The following is a 23,559-nucleotide window of genomic DNA, read 5'->3' as shown; positions in this document are numbered from 1 at the left end:
CATAGATAATGTTTAAATATTAAATAATATCATTTGTTAGCTTCAAATTTAAAGATAATAACATAATATGAGTTCATAAATAATTATATATATGGCATGATTATTAAACATTTAGAATATGTAATATTCATATTATATCATGACATATTAAAAATAAAAAAAAATATATAATAGTATAATTTTACTGTCTAACTATTAAATGTTGCATGCATCTATCACATTATGTAAATGCCGTCTTCTAATTTAATATATACCATTAATAAATAATCTCTATTTGGGTTTTAAATTAGCTCGCTTGAGCTATATATTTGTGCATTAGCATATTTAAGTCACTGAATTATCACCATGGAGTTAGTGTTCTCAGAAAAGAAATTTTCAATTGGTAAATGAAAATATAAAGAGAAAGAAAACATAATAATCTATTACTGTTTATTGCATGCAATCACTTTATATCAATTCATATGCAGTAACTTTTTTTAGGCTAAAGTTAGTATGTTGTAGCATTACACTCAAAGGCCATTTGCTTTGCTTAATACAATGTATTGTATTTGAAATAAATGAGTATAAAATTAAATGAGTATAAAATTAAAATTGGTGATTACTTGTATAAGTAAAATGAATCCGAAGCAAAATATCATGGCAAGGAACTTTTATTTGGTCCGGTCACCTGATGTAGCTCTACGTTCGGACGCCAGTAAAATAGTGCCACGTGTTCTCACTATTTACTGTGTGGGTCGACAACCCCGACCCGGAACGGAGACGTGATTGCTATGTTCGCGTGCTGCTAGGTATTGCTCGGTATTGGTCGATTTTGCTAGGCAATAACGAGAAATATCATTCTGTGAAAATCAATACCGAGCAATACCGAGTTTCTGTATTGGTCTTTACAGAGCAACAATTTTCATTATTGACAAGCAATACCTAGCAATACCGAGCAATTCGCAAACATAGCAATCCCAGGTCAAATCGTCGGGCCCCGCGGTATTGAGTAAGACCACATGGCGACATGTTATTGACGTCCGAACGTAGAGCTAGGCCTAGAGCTACGTCAGGTCACCTGACCTAATAATTGTTCCCTGGCAAGTGCCTAATGAAAGGAAACAAATGGCGGATCGTAATGGGAGGTGGTGATGATAGTGGTAGTTGATAGGCGATAGACACCGAAGGTGAACGATAGTAGACAAACGGTAGCAAGTGATAATAGCAATAGTGCATTTATAAATTGGCCAAGGCTTCTTTTGGAACGGTTTTAAAGTAGTTTTTTAGTATAAAAATTTTTAATTCAAATTTTTTTTGTACTATGAAGCTGCATTAAAAAGTAGTATAGAAATTGTCCCAAATAAAATTCAAATCTAATACATTTCAAAATGCACTAAAATTAAACTAGATTATAAATATAAAATAATTAAAAATATTGCTCTACATTTCTTTTCAATAAATTGCCATACACATGACTATTGAATGGCCAGCTTCAAAACACATCTGCTTTACCAGCAGCCAGGCACCAAAATTCTCTATAAACTAATAAAAAGGAACCTTGATATTATTCAACTGTGGAAAAATGAGTAGATGCCCCATAGATTTATTAATATCAAAACCTTAATAGCATGGAACTACATCTGTATGATGTGCCTATGATATCATTATGAACGCGAAATAAAGCATGATCAACATTGGAATATAAAACAAATATTTTTCTACATAGTACACAAACGATGCGCACAATAAAATAATACAGAGGCAATATTAGAACTGTACCTGTTTTCCAATTTACACAGCTGCAAAAGCAAGCAGAACAAACAGATTTGGACAGATAGATGAAGCTTAACATGAAGAACTATGAAATGCCCTCTTCATTTTCCTTCAAACTGCCGCCTGTAATCTGATGAGTAGATAGATATTGGAGAGAATAAATCTTAGCTAGAATTTCGTGGATATGATGATTATAAGCAATGGAATCATGGATGAACTTACCTGTATTGGTAGGGATGATGGATCATCCTCTTGAAGAAGAGGATCTGACAACAGGTCTTGAGAAGACTTTGCCCTGGTGGTGTCCTTACTCTCTGTGTAACGAGCCCAGGTGACCAGATATAAGCCACAGATGATGAGAAGTCCCCCAAAAATGCTGCGATCAATAAGATAAGAGAAGCTTTTAAAACTTAAACGTACAGAAATTTGACATTTTGGATGAATTTGAATGGGATCATTGGGGTACAGTACTTTCCGAGGAAGATGGGATTCCCAATGAAAATTGCTGACAAGAAAGCAGACATGAATGTTTGTAGAGGATTGTATAGTGCAACCAATGCTGGTCCAATCATTTTATTGGACCAAGTTATGAGCCCGTAGTTGACAGCTGATGAAAGAAATCCCTGAATGAAGTAAAGGAATGAGAAAGCATTCAAATCACTTGCATTGGACTTGTTAAACCCTAAACCCTAAAAGGTAAAATAGCAAACAATAAAGCCAAAAAAATAAAAAAAAAAGTGTAAACTGTATTAATACATCAAGTAGCATCCATCAAGAATTTATGATGGAGAAGAATTCATCTATAGGCTTTTCACCAAATATTTGAGATAAGGGTAATGCTCATTACAATGATCTACCGGGGTTTTTAATTGAGTTATATGTAGCATATATAACGCTTTCAATCTTACACAACATTTTTAATCAGGCATAGCCAATATGGTTGAAATTTTATTTATATTTGATAATAAATTAGACAGTTAATTCACTCACCTTTAAAACATTAAAAAAACGCACACAATTCGAATGACAAAACTTAGTTTATCTATTGTTTGTCTGTGTGTGTGTGAGAGGAGTTTTTATTTGGTCCGGTGCAAGGACTTAGAGGAAGGTTCGGTTTTGTCTAAAAAAGTGCAAATACCGAGTTTTTTGAAAAAATACCGAGTTTTTCAAAAAACTCGGTATTTGCACTTTTTACCTATTTTTGACTAAAACCGAACCTTCATCTACATCCAGTGAAAGGACCTAATAATTGCTCGTGTGAGAGAGAGAGAGAGAGAGAGAGAGAGAGAGAGAGAGTATATATACATGGGCGAATTATTAGGCCCGGTCACTGGACCTAAATTTGCGTCTGGAACCATGCGCTTTTCATGCGCTTTTATTGTGTTTTTGATATATTTTTGCAAAAGAACAGCTAATATGCGCATATTAGCTGCCCAGTATTTGAAAAGCACAGCAAAAGGGCACCAAATACACAATGAGTGAGATATTTGTTGCACTTTTGCTGCCTTTTTTATTTTATTTTTGCAAATACTCAACAAAAAAGTAACTAATATATAATTAAAATTGTGTATTAGTTGCCATTTTGCAAAAATACAACAAAAGCGCAGTAAAAGCACATGAAAAGTGCACGGATTTCGGACACAGATTTAGGTCTGGTGACCTGACCTAATAATGCGCCATATACGTGAGCATGCAAAACTTAAAAAAACTGCTTACAAAAAACACCAAAAATTTTCTAAGTGAAATGAGGACAAACAAAGCCTTCATCTAATCCAATGAGCATATCAAAGATTTGGAAACAGAATAGAGCATGTGGATTGAACCTATTGGTTGAGGATCTGGATTGCAGTCTAATCAGGTTGACATTGAAAACAATATTTAATATAAAATCATAACGAAGCATATTAAATTAGTTCAGCAGGACACTCTATTTTCAAAAACCCCATTCCATTACGTTAAAGTGACTCATCGCTTCATGTACACCCATAGGGCTTCTAACAAGTAAGGAAAGTAAGGTTTGTTAAGAAAAAATATAAAGTAATAGAGAAAACAATAACAAAAACCTAGCAAACTTAAAACAGAAGACGCAAAAATTTGTCCAATTCAGCAAATATTATCTCCCTTATGTCCATGGATGCATGGAAAAACATTTATAGTATTATAGAGAAGAGATCAATTTTTATCGCACAATTCTTTAAATTTTTAGAGAATAATAGAAAACCAAATATTAAGGTAAGAAGCTTGAAGGAGAAGATATCAAAAAGCCTTGAATAATGATTGCTTCTCATAGCAATGAGATTTCTGGTGCCATTGAACTGGCCTCCATCACTAACATCCTTGTCTGCAGTACCAGCACGTGTTTACTAAGCCAAAATGTTTCATCATACAGCTAGAAACAAGGGAGCCAAGTAATCACTATTCCCCTCTCTCTTTTCTTTCTCACTCTTATTTTTTTATTATTCTCTCTCTACCTTTTTCTTCAAAGGTATCCAACCATCCTCTTTCTTTTCATTGCAAGAGCAGAAAAATTAAATACAATATTTAGGTCCCCTAATCCCCCTATTTATAGAACCTCAAGTGGAAATTTAAAAAAATAAAAACGGTTGTCTCAATGTTCCAACGAGTCATCTTACTATTTTCTGGGATATCTTCAAAATTCTCCTCAAGCTTAATATATTCACTTGCTCAAACTGACTGTGTATAACATTTTCATTGAATATAATATTACTGCTTATAATAATTGTTTAATTAATTCCATAATCAATGAAATTATATTGTTTAAATTTAGGGTCTCATTTATCTCGACTAATAGAAAGCATGCACATTAAAAAAAAAAACCTATAAATAAGAACGGTTTATCATTTCCCATTCAAGCTTCTTCATGTAATAAATAAAACAAATAAACTAAACATTTTTTATTGGTGACAGTGCTTATGAAATTTGCATGAATAATTTTATGCAATCCTTTATGACATTGATGGACTAGTCTCTCTTGGACCGGTCAAGGATGGGCCGGTCCCTCCTAGACCGGCCAAAGTTTACGCTAGGCGGAATAGAGCCTACCTAGATGAATTTCTGCCCCCCTTGGGGTGGGGCCCAAGTGAAAGTTCAAATCAAGGAGGGGCCCGCTAGGAAGGAAAAGCAATAGGTTCAAATTTGTGTGAATATAAACCATTCCAACAATATTTATTTGAATCTCTAATTATCTCTTTTCTTGTTTGTGCAGGGGGGATTGACACCGCAAATTAACAATATGCCCCCTTCCCAAACTGATCAGTTCTTAAGTGAAGGAAGATGAAATTAGTTTCCATTGATTTGATGGCAATGTATCCTACCCTTTCTGTTCTTTTATTTCCCTTAAGCCGAAACAAGCGCTAAAAATTTTTATATCCACAATCTCTTTTGCATCACGTACACACACTCACTCCCTCACTCTCTCCTTATCAAGCCAAAGAAGGTAAAAATCTAGGTTGTGAATACAAGAATTCTTATTAATTTTTTCTCCAATTTTCATTTCAGTTGCACCAAAATCAAACAGGTTAGAATGTTCAGATTTTATCGCGACCAATTTAGCCTCCTATTTAGATTAAAAACATTAGAGTTTACAACACAACTTCGGCCAAAGATGCTGATGTTATTAGAGAACTTACAGAATATATAATTGCAACTATCTCTGATTTTGTCAACATCCAGTCTGCATAATCTCGATAAGTGCATAATCCTGTAAGGACTATCAAAAGCGTCCCAAAAAGGTATGTGTATGCTGTTAATGATAATGTCGCAGGATACTGAACCAGAACTGGAGCCTGAAATGTCAAAATAGAAAATCAAGAAGCTTGTCTACAGTAAACACTGAAAATATTTTTAAATAGATATCCAACTTAAATTTAAAAGAGGTAAACCTTATATGCAACCAAAATATTAAATATTTTTACCGGTCACCACATATTAAGCAAATAATATTTCATTCAGCTATCTTGCTAGAATGACGTTCAGATCTATAATTGTTGATTCCGGGAGCAAAAGGCCCACCACTATAGTGCTAGTTTCCAAATACTCTGTCCTCAATATAATTGTTGACTAAGGCTTTTCGTTTGGGACAGCTTTCAAGTTGCTTAAGCAGTTTTCTAGTATAAAAATTTAAACTTTTGTACTAAAAAGTTGCTTTAAGAAGCATCAAGAAAGCCATCCGAAACGAAGCCTAAGTCACAGTTCAAATCATGAAGGACCCTAATTATATGGGGTCCCATATAAGAGGGATCCTCGTACATGGATACTCCCTTTGTTATTAAATGTATTGTTTGACGGATAATTCGCACTTACAATGCAGTAATCATAATCAAATCAGCACAAAAGGTTACCAATAATAGGTTTATTACAGGTTCTGAATTCCATTACCTGCAGAACTAGAAAAGCAGCCATACTTATGCAGTTCGCAATCAGGCACAACGTACCAAGCTGATAGTTTAGCAAATTAGATCCCAACTGTTTTGCATGCTCCAATTGAGACCCCATGATCATTTCATTAAGCATTGCATGGTCTACGCCATTGCCAAATAAAGCTGGACCTCTATAAGTGAGCATCACCGCAGCACCAGAAATGCAAACAGAAGTACCTATAACCTTAATCCAACATTCCTTTCTACGAAAGTTGACTTTTTCCACACTGCAGTAAATTAACAACCAAGAGATAAGTTTTATGCGTGCAGACCTTTAATTTTTTAAATAAAACTGATAATAATAATGATACGAGTTTCCATAGGAAGGTAACTCAGGCTTTGTTTGGGACGGCTTTTTACTGCTTCTTAAAGCAGCTTTCTTATACAAAAATTAAAATTTTCGAAAGCCGTCCCAAACAAAACCTCAAACTAGTGCAAAACTGAGTGCGCCAGACTAACCCCATAATTGAAGCCAAGATAAATGTAAAAGCAGGAATTGATGGCTGCATAGCTGCAGCATAAGTAGGATTTGTGTATCCAAGACCAAGAATAAAGAAAAGCTGATTGCCCAAAATCCTTATCAACAAGAAAGTTAATAAGATGTATTTAGTAGATGAAAAGGGAAATAAAAAGCAACACCTGTGTTAAACACATGAAATTAATTCCAAATACATTTGAATTGGGGCAATCAAATGCTTACCCAGTCAATCCAAGTAATAAAAATGACAGGAGAAGTCGGCCTGTCAGTGGAGGTCGGGCCCCTCTGTAAAATAAAAAAAAACAAAAAAAATAAAACTGCATCATGAGAAGTAAAGATAGCATCATGATTAAATAAGAGTGATAAAGCTGTAGAAAGTTCTCTACCAACTGTTGCATATATTCATAAATTAGTCAATGTTTCAATAAGAAAATCACACGTTTTTCTCCTTAAAGTTACTGGAAAAGGTTTAGTTCCATACTTCAAAGTAAACTACTGAGGATTCTTTACATCAAGAGTATCACTCAAAGGAGCAGAAATCTACCTCTAAGAACATTGCTTCACATGCTATAAACTATACTGATATGTTTTTTCCGTTGAACCTATTTACATTACAACATCATGCAAGTACTATTACCAACAATCTTAATGGTAGATTACGAACTCTGTTATACTTACTGTTGCTAAGATAACACTCCATGTCACTAAAATAGAACCATTCATTGGACAAAACATTAATAGGTGGCAGACTAAGGGTTAAGTTCATTATCAAAATATCAGTAAATTCGTGCTTAACACTCTACTTGAATAAAATCATGAAAATTTAAATAAATGGAAAGCAGCCATTTACAAGATTTGCAAACCTATTATTTAAAATGCACTTTCCAACATCCTTTTTGATATGCATTATGAGTTCAATCTTGCTGTTAATAGATATGTAGAATACCTTAGAAAAGAAATATGTTCTTGAAAATATTAGAACAAAGAAATATATTTTAGACGGATGGTTAACACAATGGAGATATCCTTTTATGTTTATTAACTTTACTTGCACATAAGTGAAACTCAAAATGATGACATCAACCTCCATGAATTTGGAACATGTTATTGCAGAAATTAAGATAGAAGAAAGAAATAGATAGGTGGAACAAGAGAAGGCTAATGAACAAGCTTCTAAAGCTAAAATCTGGTACAAGGAAATAATAGAAACCAAGAGGAAGTTTCATTTATTTTTTCCACGATAAACAAAAACAAAGAATCATTGAATCAATATATTAAGGCCAAAAAAATTTAATATTAGAAATACGGTTAAATAATTTTGATGAAAATCTTCGCATATATTCGCAGTAAATGCATCGTGCAAAAACTAATTTCTGTGCAGTTTAAGTATTTATTTTCATTAGCATTTTTTTTAATTTGTTATTTTGTATTTGAGGGATGCTAGTGATGATGGATGAGAAGGATTGTATTTTATCAGCTGAGAAAGGGTTTATCTTATTTCTTAGTTTTATGTTAGTTTATTTAGTTGGCATGACTTCAATCTTGATTTAAGGGCATTTTGGTTTAAAGTAAAATTGGCTTAAAGTATTTCAAATGCATGATTTTTGAAATGTTAGTGTTTATTTTAAAGTAAAAGAGATAAAGAATAAAATTTTGAATTATTTGGAATTCACCCTCAAATTCAATTTTGGTGTATTTGAAAACTGTTAGATTTGATCGATTATCAAATGCAATGTAAATTCTATCATTGTTGTTGCCGCCGTCGCCGCTGCATGTCTCCAGTCGTCACCTGTCGCCACCCACAATCGCCGCCACCAACACCTATTCTGCCAACCTCCGACAACCATCAAATTAGACTTTACACTGCATTAATTTTACTTCAAACAAAAAAATCCATATTTAGTGTACACTCATCCAAATAACTCCAAAAAATTTAAAATCTATAATACACTGATGCTTCTCCTCAAAGAGATATGCAGTGTCCAACACGTATCGAATACGACATGCATCTGACATGTCTTCGACAAATGCCTAAGACGTGTCCAATTAAAAATATATATTAAAATTAGATTGGAGATGTATATCTGACTCGCGTCTTAAATATTTTCAGAATTTTTTTTTAAATATAATTTCTTGCATTTCAAAATTTTATTTATTTAAAATTAAAATTTAATTTCCTATTTCCTCTCTACAGCCTCAACTCAATCGTTCACACTCAAAATATATTCTCCAAACATTCTCATTTTCATCTCTTTGGCAGGTTGCGACAAGAGTTTCACAATACCAACTCAACATCGACATGTGATGTCATCACAACATCAACATTTCAAAACTACCTTAACATTAAAGGCTTATGTTGTATTCACATTGACGCTTGACACCAACTATTTCTATACCCACAATCACGCCCCTATTCCATCTCAACATCTCATCTTTGCCCATTGCTATCTTGACATCAATGATTGACACTATCCTGCATCAACACTTGAAGCCCATTGCACAATATTTATGCTCAGCTCTTGATAGCATTGTCATCTTCCCTCTTGATGTCTGACACAACATCAACATCCAATGCTCGACATCCTAATACTAATCATTTCAAGTACAAATCCTAGTTAAATGACTTACTATTTCTCAATTATTTTTAAGATTAGTCTTATTAAACTACTATACATTATTTTTAAAACATAACATGGGTCAGTTTGATTTGTGATGGGTGAACATAACTCCAAAAAAGATCACTTATCAACTTCATGGTTGTAACAGATAACTATTTATGTTCATTAAAGTTACAAACGGTGAAGTATAGTATAAAGATAAGTTCTTCATTCTTAATTTAATCAAATAAATAATCACGATGTTTAGGCCTTCAAATATCATTCATGTAATTACTGATAATGCACCAATTTGTAGAATTGCATGCCTACTTATGGAGCAAGCATATTCTTATATATTTTGGACACTATGTGTTGTACATACTCTTAATATTGTTTTGAAGAATATTTATTCAACAAACAATATTAAGGCAAATGAAACTACTTACAATGAATATCATTGGATCACAGTGATTGTAGAACTATGATGCACGGACACGACACGACATGGACACGACATGGACACGAACACGAGACACGGTTCTTTTGAAAATATAGGATACGAGTACGGCACGAACACGACAATACATTTATATATATATATATATATAATCATATTAAAAATGATAAACAATAATAAATGAATGATATGATAACTTGTTTAGCTTATAATATAAAATATATTTAGTGCAAAATATCTAGTACAACCACAAAAATATAAGTAAATAATCACTTACTACAACATCAAGCATTCAAGCTTCAATTACTAGGATTAGCTTTAGATGTTAGTTTTTGGCCTTCAATATCATCATCATTGAATATCACTGCTTTCAACTCTGGTTCAACAAGAGAGAGACTTGTAATTGTGCAAAAAAAAGAGGAGATGAAAATACCTTCACTGCCAAAGAGAAATGAAAATGAGAATATTCGATGAATGAGTATTAAATGCAGGCGTTGATTTGGTGTTGTGGATAGGAAATAAGAAATTTAGTTTAAATCTCGCCAAATATAAGAAATTATATTTTTAAAAAATTACAAAATATTTAAGATACGCATGTCGAACACACGTGTCCAATTTGTTTTTAATATTTTTTTTAATCGGACACATTTTCGGCGTGTTCGACATGTGTCGGAGTGTCGGACGAGTGTCGTGTCGACCATGGTGTCGGACACTGCACGTCTCTTTGAGGAGAAGTGCGGTGCATCATAGTTGTAGAAGATGCAGTTTTAATTAGAAATTTTATTATGAATTACTCCATGAGACTCTCTATGTTCAATGATTTCTCTAATTTGAGGATGCTTGTAGTAGCTGAAAATCGTTTTGCTTTAATTATAGTCATATTGAGAAAATTCAAACAAATTAAAAATGCCCTTTAGTGTATAGTGATAATTGAGAAATGATCTTATTATCGAGAATATGATATTGGAAAAGCAAGGCATGTATAAGAGAAGATTTTATATGATTTATGATGAGATGATATTGAATATATCTTAATTTTTACCAATTCAATTTATGAGATGTTAAGAGTGATGGATACAAATAAGTCATATTTACATCTCATTTATGAGATGTGGGATTCTATGCTAGGCAAGGATAAAAAAATAATATATAGATATGAGAGAATGTCAAATGATGAAGCCCTTAATTTCAAGGGTGTTATCTGTACTGTTCTGGAAGATAGATGGAGGAAAAATAACGCATCTCTATATGTTTGACTCATTCACTAAATTCAAGATAAATTTCAACATTTCTTTCATAATAAATTTCTCAATTTGTTGAATAATAATTATCTAATTCTATATTATTTTACTATTATTTGAAGAAATTCAAGTAAAAAATAGTTTCAAGAGGATCTTTAATGAGTTTCTCCACATAAATATTTAGAAATTTCAAATATGAGGAATATATATTGGAAGCGTTATTTCCCAAATGACGAGAATAGAAGAATGATCAATATAGAGCTTGTTAAATTTTTTTGTTATTTAGAAAACTCCAATGACCAAGACTCTTTGCATGATAGGTGGGAAATAGATCCAAAGATGTGGTGGTTGATTCATGGAGCTTCAACACCTCTACTTCAAACAATCGCCATAAAACATCTTGGTCATGTTTTATCCTCTTATTGTGAGAGAAATTGGAGCACATACTTCATCCAATCAATAAAGAGAAATAAAATTACCCCACAACGAGCTGAAGATTTAGTTTATGTGCATACAAACATTTGGCTTCTATCAAGAAATACTCCAACTTATATTAAAAGAGATAACAAGATATGAGATGTTACTGGATATGGATTTGAGTCCTGTAATGATATGAGAATATTGAAAATTGCAAAATTTTCACTTATGTGTCCAAATTGGAAGCAAAGAAATTTATTGAAGATGGTATTGAAGTCCAAAGATAAATCCCTAAAGAAGCTAATCCTATCATTCCTTCTACTGAATAGTTGAAACTTTATATACTAGGCAGTTTATGTTTATGTTTTTAATGTTGTACTAGACATTTTATATGTACTTTTATTTTGATATTATAAGCATCAAGACTAATTATGTTGTTGCTTTAATATTTTTTTGTCATTTTAAATATTATAGTTTGATTGCTTTCTTAATTTTAATGCATGATTTATAAATTATTGTTGTGTCTGAGTTGTACCGTATCTTGTACGTTTACTAATTGATGTGTCCCATATTTGTATCGTGTTGTATTCATGTCGCCATATTCGTATTGGTGCAACATAGCTTCTCAATCAATTTTTAGCATTATCGATTGTGGTTTCGACAAAATTTACATCAATTTGTATTATGGAGGAAGAGAGGAAAGAGCTTCGGAAATAACCATAGGAGAAGCAGTGATGACAAGTCCATAGTCTTGCTATTTTTTATTCCATAATAATTTGCTTTGCAAATTTTCCTTTTATATTATACAAAATATTGTTCTAATATTTTTCAACAATAAGTTCTTTACTCTAAATCCATTTTATCGCAGTACAAGTCCTGTTTACCAACACCAACTCTTTAAACTAAATAACATCTTTGACTTGAAAATCAGAGTGATGAATACAATACAGAACCAATCCAAAAATTAATGATATCAAGGATTAGGCACAGATCGGAGGTATATCTGTACGGTACCTAAAAGGTTAATCAGACTTTACCAACCTTTAGCTTGCTATGAGTAAAAAAATGATAAATATGAAATCCTATGAATAACTAATTGCAAAAGCATTTAGTTCATATAGAGATTCCAACAAGAATCAATAAAAGTTGAATCCACTGGAGTAAACTTATCACAGTGGCCAATCCAGCTAACAGACTCTGTTTCATAGGAAAACACTAGGACAGATAATATTCACCGGGCAATTTCTTAGAAAACAAACACAAAAAAAAAGCTCATAGCAACAGAAGAGAAAAGAGCGGGAAGACTAATAAGGAAAGAATACCTATCGCCAACATAAGCGAGGGGAGCGACGATGAAGAGACCAAGAAGATTCCGGTAGGCGCAGAAAACGATCTGATTCATCCCAGCGTTAAGGGCCACCTTGGTGATGACGAGATACCCGCCATTTATGACCTGAACTAGCACCATAGCCAAATGCGCCTTCCATGCAACACCTCGGCCACCAGACGCCGGCTTGACCAAAACCATCTCCGGTGTTCGCCGGCGGTGATCTCAGGGTATTGTCTACTCTTCCAAATTTCCAATCCTTTTTTTGCTTCACCTCCCAACACACTATTCAAGGCAGCAAGATTAGATCTGTGTTAGTGGAGTGAGCCATCCCAAGGACGATTATCATCGTTTTAAATGATAGAAAAAGACCTAATCAATTATATTTATATATATTTATTAAAACTCCTATTATATTTTTATATGGCCAATTACATATTTTGAGCATGATAATCTTTTTTATTTGAGAAGAATTTTTATTAAATATTTATGTGAATTTTATTACATGATAAGCATGGATTTTTTCTACCCAAAAAGTATAATTTTTTTTTTTAAAAGAGAATACATTAAAAGAATCTATAGAAAAAAAAAAACTTCAAAGAAAAAAGATGAGTTACCTATATAAAAAGGGCAATTTTTTTTTTTGAATAAGGCTTCATTTGGGGCAGCTTTCACACTACTTTATAAAATAAATTTTTAGTGCAAAAATTTATGAAGAAAGGAAATTGTCTTAAAAAATTATTTTAAAAAACAGTAAGAAAGCTATTTCAAATAAAAACTAAGAGTATAGGAAAATAATAAGAATTAAAGGAAACAAAACAAATTAATGAACATTCTCTCTCAATTACATCCCTTGTATTTACATAGAACAGTTGTTACCAATGATGAAATTGCGCAAGGCTCAAAAGATGGGGGGCTCCACCCTTGTTGGGAATACCATTCAAAAACTACCCTGCCATGGAAACTTGCTGCAGTAGATTAACAAGGTGTGAAAACTTAAAAGTTCTTTTGAGCTCCAATCTCTAACAGATAGTCTTTTATTTTCAATTTTTCTTATGCTGAAGAAAGTGAAATGATTAACAATGAGGGATCTTGATTTCTAAATGGGAGACCATTTATTTTCAAAAAATTGCCTCTTGACTTTGTCTCAGTGAAAGAAAACTTCAAAAATAATTTTTTTTTTTTTTTTTGATTTGGATCAAACTCCCCAATCTCCCTTAAGTTGCTGGACTAATGTTGGGATTTTGAAAATTACAAGCAAGATTAGCCTACCCCTTGCCAATGATCCACCAGATTTAGGTTTTGTTTGGGACGGCTTTCTTACTACTTTATAAACAACTTTTTAGTAAAAAAATTTTAATTTTTGAACTAGAAAACTGCTTTAAAAAACAATGAAAAAATCGACCCAAACGAAGCCTCAGACATAACAGCCCAAACTCCTGCAAACAGCAACAGAGCTTTCTCACCTATTGTTTCACAGCAGTTGATTGATAATGCATATAAAAACTCCTTCAGACCTCTTCAATCTCCTCTGAAACATAGGCCCACCACTTTCAAACCCTGTACTGTCTTTCTTATAAGCCATGATAAATGCTTAGGACCATATGGTTTCACATCTAAATTCTTTATTGGCAAAAGAAAAATCACTGATCTTTCATTTTTAGAAGCCTTTCAGTATTTTTTTTTATATTAGTAGAAATCATATTGATGATCTTAAAATGTGTAAAATATTTAACATATACAACTAGCATTTTAATAATATTAACAACTGTATTGATTTATGCATCATTTTTCAGTGCTTTTTTTGTTGCATTTAGCAGATTTTGCAATCATTTTTTTAGTATAGATACCAAATTTCAATGTTATTCTTCGTTCCTCAGGGAATTGTGCATTGCTTACATCATTTCATTCAAGTATGAGAATATTTGTTATTTGGTTTAGAAGAAAATAGACAAAAATACTAAAAGAAGTTCATGAAAAATACCTATAGAAAATATTCTATGATTTTTTGTTCCAATTAGAATTTTAAATTTATTTTTATATTAATCAATATTAAAAATAGATATTTATGAATAAATATTTTGATTTTAGAAAGACCGGTGATAAGGAGTTTCCTAGAATATTTTGTAATATTCATGATTAGATACCACCTCAATACAGTTTGGAAAACAAGGCAATGTGGTGTATTCCTATTGCTTGTCATATGAGGCTTACACTTCAATGGGATTGAGGGGAGCCTCAGGACATGCCTCAACACAATAATGAAAAAGCGTAAACTTAAAAAAAAATTAGAGTTTAGGTAATTTTAATATTTTAATTTACTTTACATATGAAATTAAACTTATTAATATACCCAAATCAAATCAAATTTGAGAATAAATGTACAACCTCAAACTCGTACTCAAAAGACCCTCACACCTACACCTTATCCTATCATGTTATCACGATTGCTACTCCACCACTGCTGTTACACCATCGTTGCATCTCCTCCATCGCCTCTCATCTTGTTGTTAGAAATCCATTTTCTTATAGCAATTAACCATAATAATAATTCTAATGAAGACTTTCTAAATGATGAGAGTAAGGAAGATTTTTGAATTCATAAAATTTGAACTTAAATTATTTGTTAATGTTGAACAAGGAGTGAGAGAGGCTATTTACTTATTGTTGTTTGTAGCTTTGTATGATTTTTAATGGCCTTATTTTGAATTTTTATAATTTTATTAGATATCTTACTTTGCTTTTAGTACATTACTTATTATTTCATATATTTTCTTAATTAATGATCAAATTTAATTTTCAAAATATCTCGAGACTTACACCTCACCTCACTGAATGAAAATACCTCAATACCCGATTGTACAATTTCAAACTTGGTAATATTTTTGTTATAGATATTATTGCGTCCAAATTTCTCCATGTGTGATACCTAAACCTTTTATTAGTGGATTAGATTTGGAGAACCGAATGAGAAAATGAGAAAGAAAAGAGAGTAAACAAGAAGTGATAATATATTTATGAATAATCTAAGCAACATAAGTCCAAAATATGTATAGGGTTAGTTATAATAAAATGTAAAAATAATTGTTAAATTTAGAGATTTGGAGAGGGAAAAGCTTAATATTATTACACAAAATTATTCTTATTTATAGATCTATATAAGATATCTTAATAAAGAAATAAATAATTATATAATCATGCATAATTGCCCTAATATAATCCTTCCTAAATCAACCACCAAAATATGGAAGGAGATCAGTGTGCGATCCAAGTGAACCTCGTACGGATCCCCATCCTAGCTGTGAGATTAAGTGTCAAGGGATGGTTGGGATTTAACACTACTTCTCAAGCTGGGGAATATAGATTTTTCATTCCGAGCTTGATAATCAGTCATAGAAAGGGAGAATTATCAAGTCGCTTGTTAAAAATGTCTGCAAGCTGATCTTTTGATTAAACATAGCATATACTTATAAGATCATTATCTATTTTTTTTTTAATGAAATGATTGTCCACTTGTATGTGCTTGATCTTGTCATGCTAAGCCTGATTGTGAGCTATGTTGATTGTTGATTTGTTGTCATAGTGTAGCTTTATGGGTCATTCCCATTTGATCCTTAGGTCTTTGATGCGGACTGCCTCCGACCGGCAGAGGAGGAGCCGGGCTGGCCGCCGCCGACCGGCAGGGGAAGAGCCGGCGACCCCGGAGCACGCGACATCGACCGGGAAGGAGGCCGCGCGGGTCGATCCACTGAAGGTGACGCGGGCGCGGGGCGAGACGCGGAGCGGAGCGGGGGGTCGGCTTGAGAGGAACCGGTCCATTTCTGGACCGGTTTGGCTCGGGTCAGGCCTGAGCTGGGAGGTTCAGCTTGGGCAGCCCACTAGTGGGTTTGGTTTGATCTTTTGCTTGCTATAAGTGGGGATTAAGGGGGGATTTTTAGGGCATGCAAGATTTGAGTTTTCTCTTAGCCTCCTTAGTTTCTTTCTCTTGTTTTTCTAGGGTTTGTAGTGGGAGACCTTGTCCTTCTCGAAGTGGACAAATTGTATCTTGTTTCTCTTGGATTTTGAATGCAAAGGTTCTTGTTCTTCCTCTCATCTCTCTTGTGTTGATTTTTTCTTGGATTTGGAGGAGAAATTTCATCTTTGGAAGAGCATTAGGGCAAACCCTAACTTGGGAACCCTAAGGCGTATCAGTCTTCTAGAATTATCTTAATCCATAGTAGCATATATATTCCTAAGGTCATCGCTCTGTATTTTACTTCTGCACTAGACCTTACCACCACATTATGTTTGTTTCACCTCAATGTAATAAGATTTTCTCCAAGGAATTTACAGTATCCTAAGTTAGATCATCTATCTATCGGTGATCATGTGTAATCTGTATCTGTATATGCTTTAGGGGTTATTCCACAATCTCTACTGAAGAGAATCCCTTTACTTGGGTTCACCTTAAGATAGTGCAGTGTTCTTTCTATAACTTATATGTAAGTCTGCTTTGAATTTTACATGAACTGGCTGACCATGTCATTGCAAATGATATATCTGACATGGTATGAGAAAGGTAGATCAATTTTCCCACAAGTTTCTGGTTGGCTCCCTTATCTACGTTTGGATCATCTTTAGCTTCCTCCAAGTTGATATTTGATTTTACTGGTGTTGGTGCCAATTTATATGCTAGTTTACTTGTTTTTTTTTAAGAAGATCATTAGTGTATTTTTGTTGTGAAACAAAGATTCCTCTGTTGGAGTCGGCCACTTCAATTCCAAGAAAATATTTTAATCTACCAAATTCTTTGATCTCAAATTTCTTGGCAAGACATTTCCTTAGAATTAATTTATCATTTCCATCATTCTCAGTCAAGATGATATCATCCAAATAAACTAATAAAATTATGATGTCCCTGAATTTGAGTGCTTGAAGAATAATGCATGATCCCTTTGGCTCTGTCGATAACCATTGAGTTAGCATGACTTTAGAATCTTCTAAACTAAGCTTTATGTGACTGTCTTAGCCTATATAGAGCCTTTTTTAACCTACACATTTTGTCAACCCCAAATTTTTTCTTGAATCCTAGTAAAATGTCCATAAATATTTCTTCTTCCAAGTCCCCGTATAGGAATTCATTTTTGCATTCAGCTGTTCCTGCTGCCAATTATAATTAGCTGCTAATGAGAGTATGATCCTTACGGTGTTTATCTTGGCCATAGGTAGTCATGTCTGATTATACTCTTTCGTTAGCAATCTTGCCTTATACCTTTTCAATGTACCATCAACTTTATATTTCACAGAGAACACTCATTTTGCAGCCAACTGATTTTTTTCCTACTGGTAGGTTGGTGATCTCCTAGGTATTGTTCTTCTCCAGGGTCTGCATTTCATCTTTCATGGCATTTTCCTAATTTTCATCAAATAAGGCCTCAAAAATATTATTAGGAATATGAATATCATTTAGTATAACCAAAAAGTTTTTATGTAAAGGTGAGAAAAGCGGAACCATTTCTCAAAACTCTGGATATTGAGTCATCAACAACCTTAACTACTCGATTTGAATGATAACGTTGATAGTCATGGAGTGCAATGTTTAAAATTGCGTATTCGGGTATTGAGGCGTTTTTCATTCGTGAGGCGAGGCGTAAGCCTCAAGGCGTTTTGAGGCGTAAGCCTCAAAATCAAAAGATTGCGTAAACATAAAATGATAAATTTTTTATATACTAATGGATGAATAATATAAAACATAAAAAAGCATAAGATATGAAGTGAAATCAAAATATCCCAATAATAAGACAACATGAAATGTTGTTCAACTAAAAATTTTATATTTCCTAAATCCCGATAATCTTTTCATTAACATATAATTCCAATTTCCAAAAATAAATAGCAATGACATATCACATAAGAACTCATAAGTCATCAGCACTGTCATCACTAAGGGGTTCTTCATTTGAATCGTCATTATGATGAACGGCTCTCTCCCCTTCCTCCTCTCCTATAGAGTCTAATGTCGGGCATTTACTTCAAGATTTATGTAAGTCTTAATATATATAGCGTGAGGCGTAAGCTTCATTCCAGTGAGGCGAGGCTGGTCTCAAGGCGGGCCTCAACCAAGTTGAGGCGCAAGCCTCATAAAAAAGACTTGAGGCGTAAGTATCGAGGCGTTTTTTACTGGAATTGCGCAAAGGCGGGCCTCAAGGCGAGTCTCATATTGCGCAATTTTAAACCATGATGGAGTGTAATATTTCCTGTCATGTGTTATGATGCTCCTGAGTTAATAACCTAAAGTTTTGACTATTTTATACCTGAGTAAGCGTGTAGGCTGATAGCAGGTTTTGGAGACTGTTGGTTCGTGATGTTGTTAAGCAGAAACTTCAACATCTCTAAATGTTCATTAGTGAAAGGAATGGCTTCATCTTTGATGGATTGATCTTACGTGGTGTTGACAAAGGTTGCCTTAATTTCTTGTGCTGATTTGTTTGCCTTCCAATCAACTGGTTTTCATGAATCTTCCAACATGTCTCCTTTGTATGTCTTGGTTTGGCACAATGATCACACCATAGTCTTCCTCCCTTCTTTTGGTGTCGATTTTTAACATGTGAGGTGGGTTTAAATTGTTGTGGACAATAAGAGCATTTCCTTCTTCAACCTTTGGAGATCTTTATAGGCCTCCCAACATAACATTTCTTCTACTCTCTTCCCATCGATCTTCAAAAAAGGCCTCTCGAAGATTTGGAAGAGGTTTGGTTCCCATGATCCGTCCTCTAATGCTATCCAAGTTCTTGTTCAACCCATCAAGAATTTAAATATTCTTTCTGTCTCTACAGACTTCCGATGAAGTTCATGATCTTCCAGGCATTTCTATTAATACTGTTCAAATCAAAGTTTAAAATTGTGCAATTGGGTATTGAGGCGTTTTTCGTTCATGAGGCGTAAGCCTCAAGGCGTTTTGAGACATAAGCCTTAAAATCTAGTAATTTCCTGAAGTGAAAATAAAAATTGAAAGAGATTTTTATATAATACCAAAATAAAATGTTAAAAAATGACATATCAGCTTTTTATTGAACTATGAAGAAATAAATTGACATACATATAAAAAAAATGCAAATGATATAAAGTGACAACTGATAAATTGTGTGAAATAGAATTGAAATCCAAGAATAAATAACATAAAATATAAGAATTGCATAAAAGTATCATATAACATCAAGTTTAACTTCAAATTCATTCTTTCTCACTTACTCACCCACAATTAAAGCTAAAATAGTTGTTAACAACTCAGAAATCATCTGCACGGTCATTAGTGAGGGGGGAGTCATTGCCATAACAAATTGGTCTCTCCTATGCCTCATCCTGTTGAGTCCAAGCCTCTCAATCTTCTTTTTCATCCTTTATTCCAATCATCTTCCTCTTTCATAAATATTTTCATCAATATATTGATGAGAGTTAATTATGCTCCTAAATTTTAGATGAAGTGGTGGTGGTGTGTAGCTTTCAAGTGATCTATGACGGTGGCTACGACAGTGGTGGCTGCGGCAAAGGTGGTAGGCTAGAGGTCGAGGCAGTCGAGAGGAATTTGTTATATATCGGGGGTGTATTAAGGCATGATTTGTTTGGGGCTTTAGTTTAAGATTTAATTAAGTTTTAATAAAAAATATAAGTAGGGCGAGGCATACTACCTCACACTAATGAGGCAAGGCGCTTCTCAAGGCGGACCTCAGCTGAGTTGAGGCGCAAGCCTCATAAAAATATTCGATGCATAAGCCTCGAGGTATTTTTCAGTGGAATTGCGCAGTGGCGAGCCTCATATTGCGCAATTTTAACAATGTTTCAAATATATCTAATTGTTGCAAATATCAGGTTAGAGTATTAAATATTTAGTTATCGTCAGGTCCTCTTGTCAGCAGTCATGAAGAATGGTCTCAATTGCAAATAGCTCGGAAGTGTTGTCGGGACTAGAGTAGGTTTCCTTAACAGCCTCCCATATTTCTCGGGCCGACTCATAAAGAAGAAAGTTCTCATCAATTTCTACATTCATGGAGTTGATGTGCCAAGACATGATTAGAAGATTCTCTGCTTTTTATTTTTTGTACAGAAGCTTAACCAGTCAGATGGCATAGGAGCTTAACCAGTGAGAAATTCATCTTTCTCTCTCCCACAAATAAACATTCTTACCAATTGAGAACATTGCAAAAAAAATTTGCCCATTAAATCTGTGTTTTGTGATGAGAGGAGGAAGATGAGAAGAGTTGTTTGTAGATCTAGAGTTTTCAATATTTGAACCGGTAATATTTGGGTAGGAAGATGAGATATTGCTATCAATGGACATGATTGGGTTTTATCGGTTGAAAGAGAAGATGATTTTTGGGCAAGGGTTACCGGTGCTTGAAGAGAGGTTGCCGGCAGGATGATGGAGAGTTAGCACCAGTCGAAGGTTGGAAGAAAGGGAGGAAGGTTTTTCGCCGGCACTCAGAGGAGACTTAAGATTTTCCTAATCTTTGATACCATGTATAAGTTATTTGGGAGAAAATTGAATTATTATTTTATTCCTTGGAATCATTACATAAATGTACACACTAGGAGAATAAACAGAAAAAGGAAAGACATTTAATCTAATTAATTATAAGAATCAAATATGATTAATTATAATAAATATATCCCACATATTACTGACTTGTTAAGCCATGGGCTCCCTTGGCTGTGTGATTCAACAATTGCCCTAATATAATCCTTCCTAAATCATCCACCAAAATATGGAAGGAGCTCGGCATCATCTAGGTGAGCCTCCCATGGATCCCCATCCTAGCAGTGGGATCAAGTGCCAAGGGACGACTGAGATTTAACAATAATATATGATGACAAAATTATCGGTCATAACATAAAAGAAGACTTTGAATCACTCCATAACACCACCTTATTTCAATCAATAGGGTGGTCGGCCGTGACTTATTAGGAAAGAGAGTGTCACTTGTAATAAAGCAAATGATTATTTCAAATATGAGGAGGGATGACCAAGTACATTAGGACATTGAATGAAGGCATCTTGAATGATCTTATTCATCAAATTCTTGTCATATGATGTACGAAGCCCAGCATGCAAGGGGATGGAAATCCAAATCTCCATTATAGCAACTCGCTCACATCGACATAATGTGTTGCAAGTTAAGGTTAAACTTCAATCTATTTACCTTCCATGTACTCAATTTATGACTACAACAAGGAAAAAGGATGTGGAGTTGTTTTTGCATACTAGCTCTTAACTTGAATAACATATATTGAGATGGAATATAAGAGCATATATAACAACTAAGGCTTCATTTAGGATAATTTTCTTAATGTTTTTTACTGCAATATTTTAGTAAAAAAATTTTTGAAAAAAAAAACAGTGGCTAAAAGACTCAATTTTTAGCTTTATTATTAACTACCGAACTTTTCTATGGATGCATTTCTTGTTCTTCTATTTTCTTCTAGATCATATTTCTTCTCAATCAATTTTTGTTTACATCAAATCGTGTTCTGGAGGAAGAGGGGAAAGTGCTTCGGAAATAAGTATGGAGAAAGTGAGGAAAGTGCTTCTCAGTTCGGACATAAACATGGGAGAAGCAGCGAGAACAAATCCTTACTCTAAATCCATTTACATAGCAGTACATGATTTATTGTTTACCAATACCAACTCTTAAAATAAATAACATCTTTGACTTGAAAAAACAGATTGATTCATGAATACAGTACAGAGCTAAATCAAAAATCAAGAATTCCAAGGATTAGGCACAGATTGGAGAAATTTCTGTCAGGTACCTAAAAGCTTTAATCAAACTTCTCAACCTTCAATGGACTAAAAAAATGATTAATACCAAATCCTATAAAGAACTACTTGAGAATGCATAGTTATTCTAAACAGATTTCATGAAAGTTGAATCCACTGGATTAAACTTGCTACAGTGGCTAATCTACAGTTATCAGTTTCTGTTTCATAGGAAACATTCGGAGAGATAATATTCACCGTTCTATTTCTTAGAAAACAAACACAAAAAAGCTCATAGAAACATAAAGAAGAGGACTGCGAAGATTAAAAGGGGAAGAATACCTATCGCGGACATAGGCGATGGGAGCGAGGATGCTGAGACCGAGTAGATCTCGGAAGACGCAGAAAACGATCTGGTTCATCCCAACGTTAAGGGCCGCCTTGGTGACGACATGGTATCCGCCATATATGGCCTGAACCAGCACCATCGCCAAATGCGGCAACCATGCGAAACCTCGGCCGCCAGCCGCCGGCTTGACCAAAACCATCCGCGGTGCTCGCCGGCGATGACCTCGGGGTAATTTCTTAACATCCAAGATCCTATCCCTCTCTTGCGTCACCTCCCCAACAACTACAGAAAGCGTTTCAGCAACAACTACAGAAAGCAGCAAGATTACATTTTTGGATTAGTAGAGAGAGCAACTTCATGAAGACATGAAGACAAGATGAGTTGTTTTCAAATTTGAGAATAAATTTTATTACGGTTTTATATAAAATATATTAGTTTTAAAAAAGATAAACATTAAATAAAAAAAAAAGGAGAACCTGGCGTCAGACGAACTTATCCTAAGAATAAAAAAACCATTGGGAGTGGAAGACGAGAGTTATCTACGTGGAACGCGCAGCTTTATTTATAAGAAAATAATAAGAATTAAACGTCTATTTTTTATTTGATGTATTTAAAATAAATGTATTTTAAAATATAAAAGTATAAAACAATTTTGACGGGGATGGAAGGTGATGGGTGGAGTAAGCAGAACGCCACCGCCAAAGGGTAATCAGGAAGACGCTGCTGAGCTTCTTAGGATTCCTTTTCAAAACTTTTTTATTAATAAAAA

General features: G+C 33.9%; 1 protein-coding gene across 5 annotated transcripts; it reads right to left on the bottom strand.

The window, feature by feature from the left end:
* Positions 1-1,556: 1,556 nt before the first annotated feature.
* LOC110104728 (WAT1-related protein At5g45370) lies at positions 1,557-23,163 on the bottom strand. Of its 5 annotated transcripts, XM_028698274.1 has the most exons (10): positions 22,784-22,921; positions 14,175-14,268; positions 12,704-12,993; positions 6,892-6,954; positions 6,651-6,767; positions 6,151-6,418; positions 5,403-5,558; positions 2,224-2,375; positions 1,975-2,128; positions 1,647-1,882 (listed from the first exon to the last, which is right to left on the bottom strand). In XM_028698274.1, exons 3-10 carry the CDS (start codon positions 12,907-12,909, stop codon positions 1,838-1,840), a joined length of 1,161 nt encoding a protein of 386 aa, XP_028554107.1. In that variant the 5' UTR covers positions 12,910-12,993; positions 14,175-14,268; positions 22,784-22,921; the 3' UTR covers positions 1,647-1,837. The 5 variants fall into 5 exon arrangements, with proteins under 5 accessions (XP_020689621.1, XP_020689622.1, XP_028554107.1 ...); XM_020833959.2 differs by lacking the exon at positions 14,175-14,268 and having other exon boundaries at positions 22,784-22,925; XM_020833962.2 differs by lacking the exons at positions 6,651-6,767; positions 14,175-14,268 and having other exon boundaries at positions 1,557-1,882; positions 22,784-22,925.
* Between the last annotated feature and the right edge of the window lie 396 nt (positions 23,164-23,559).

The sequence above is a fragment of the Dendrobium catenatum genome, unplaced genomic scaffold (genome assembly GCF_001605985.2).
Source record: "Dendrobium catenatum unplaced genomic scaffold, ASM160598v2 fragScaff_scaffold_1061, whole genome shotgun sequence".
NCBI lineage: Eukaryota > Viridiplantae > Streptophyta > Magnoliopsida > Asparagales > Orchidaceae > Dendrobium > Dendrobium catenatum.
The sequence above is the reverse complement of the archived record's forward strand: the minus strand, read 5'-3'. Positions and strand labels throughout refer to the sequence as shown.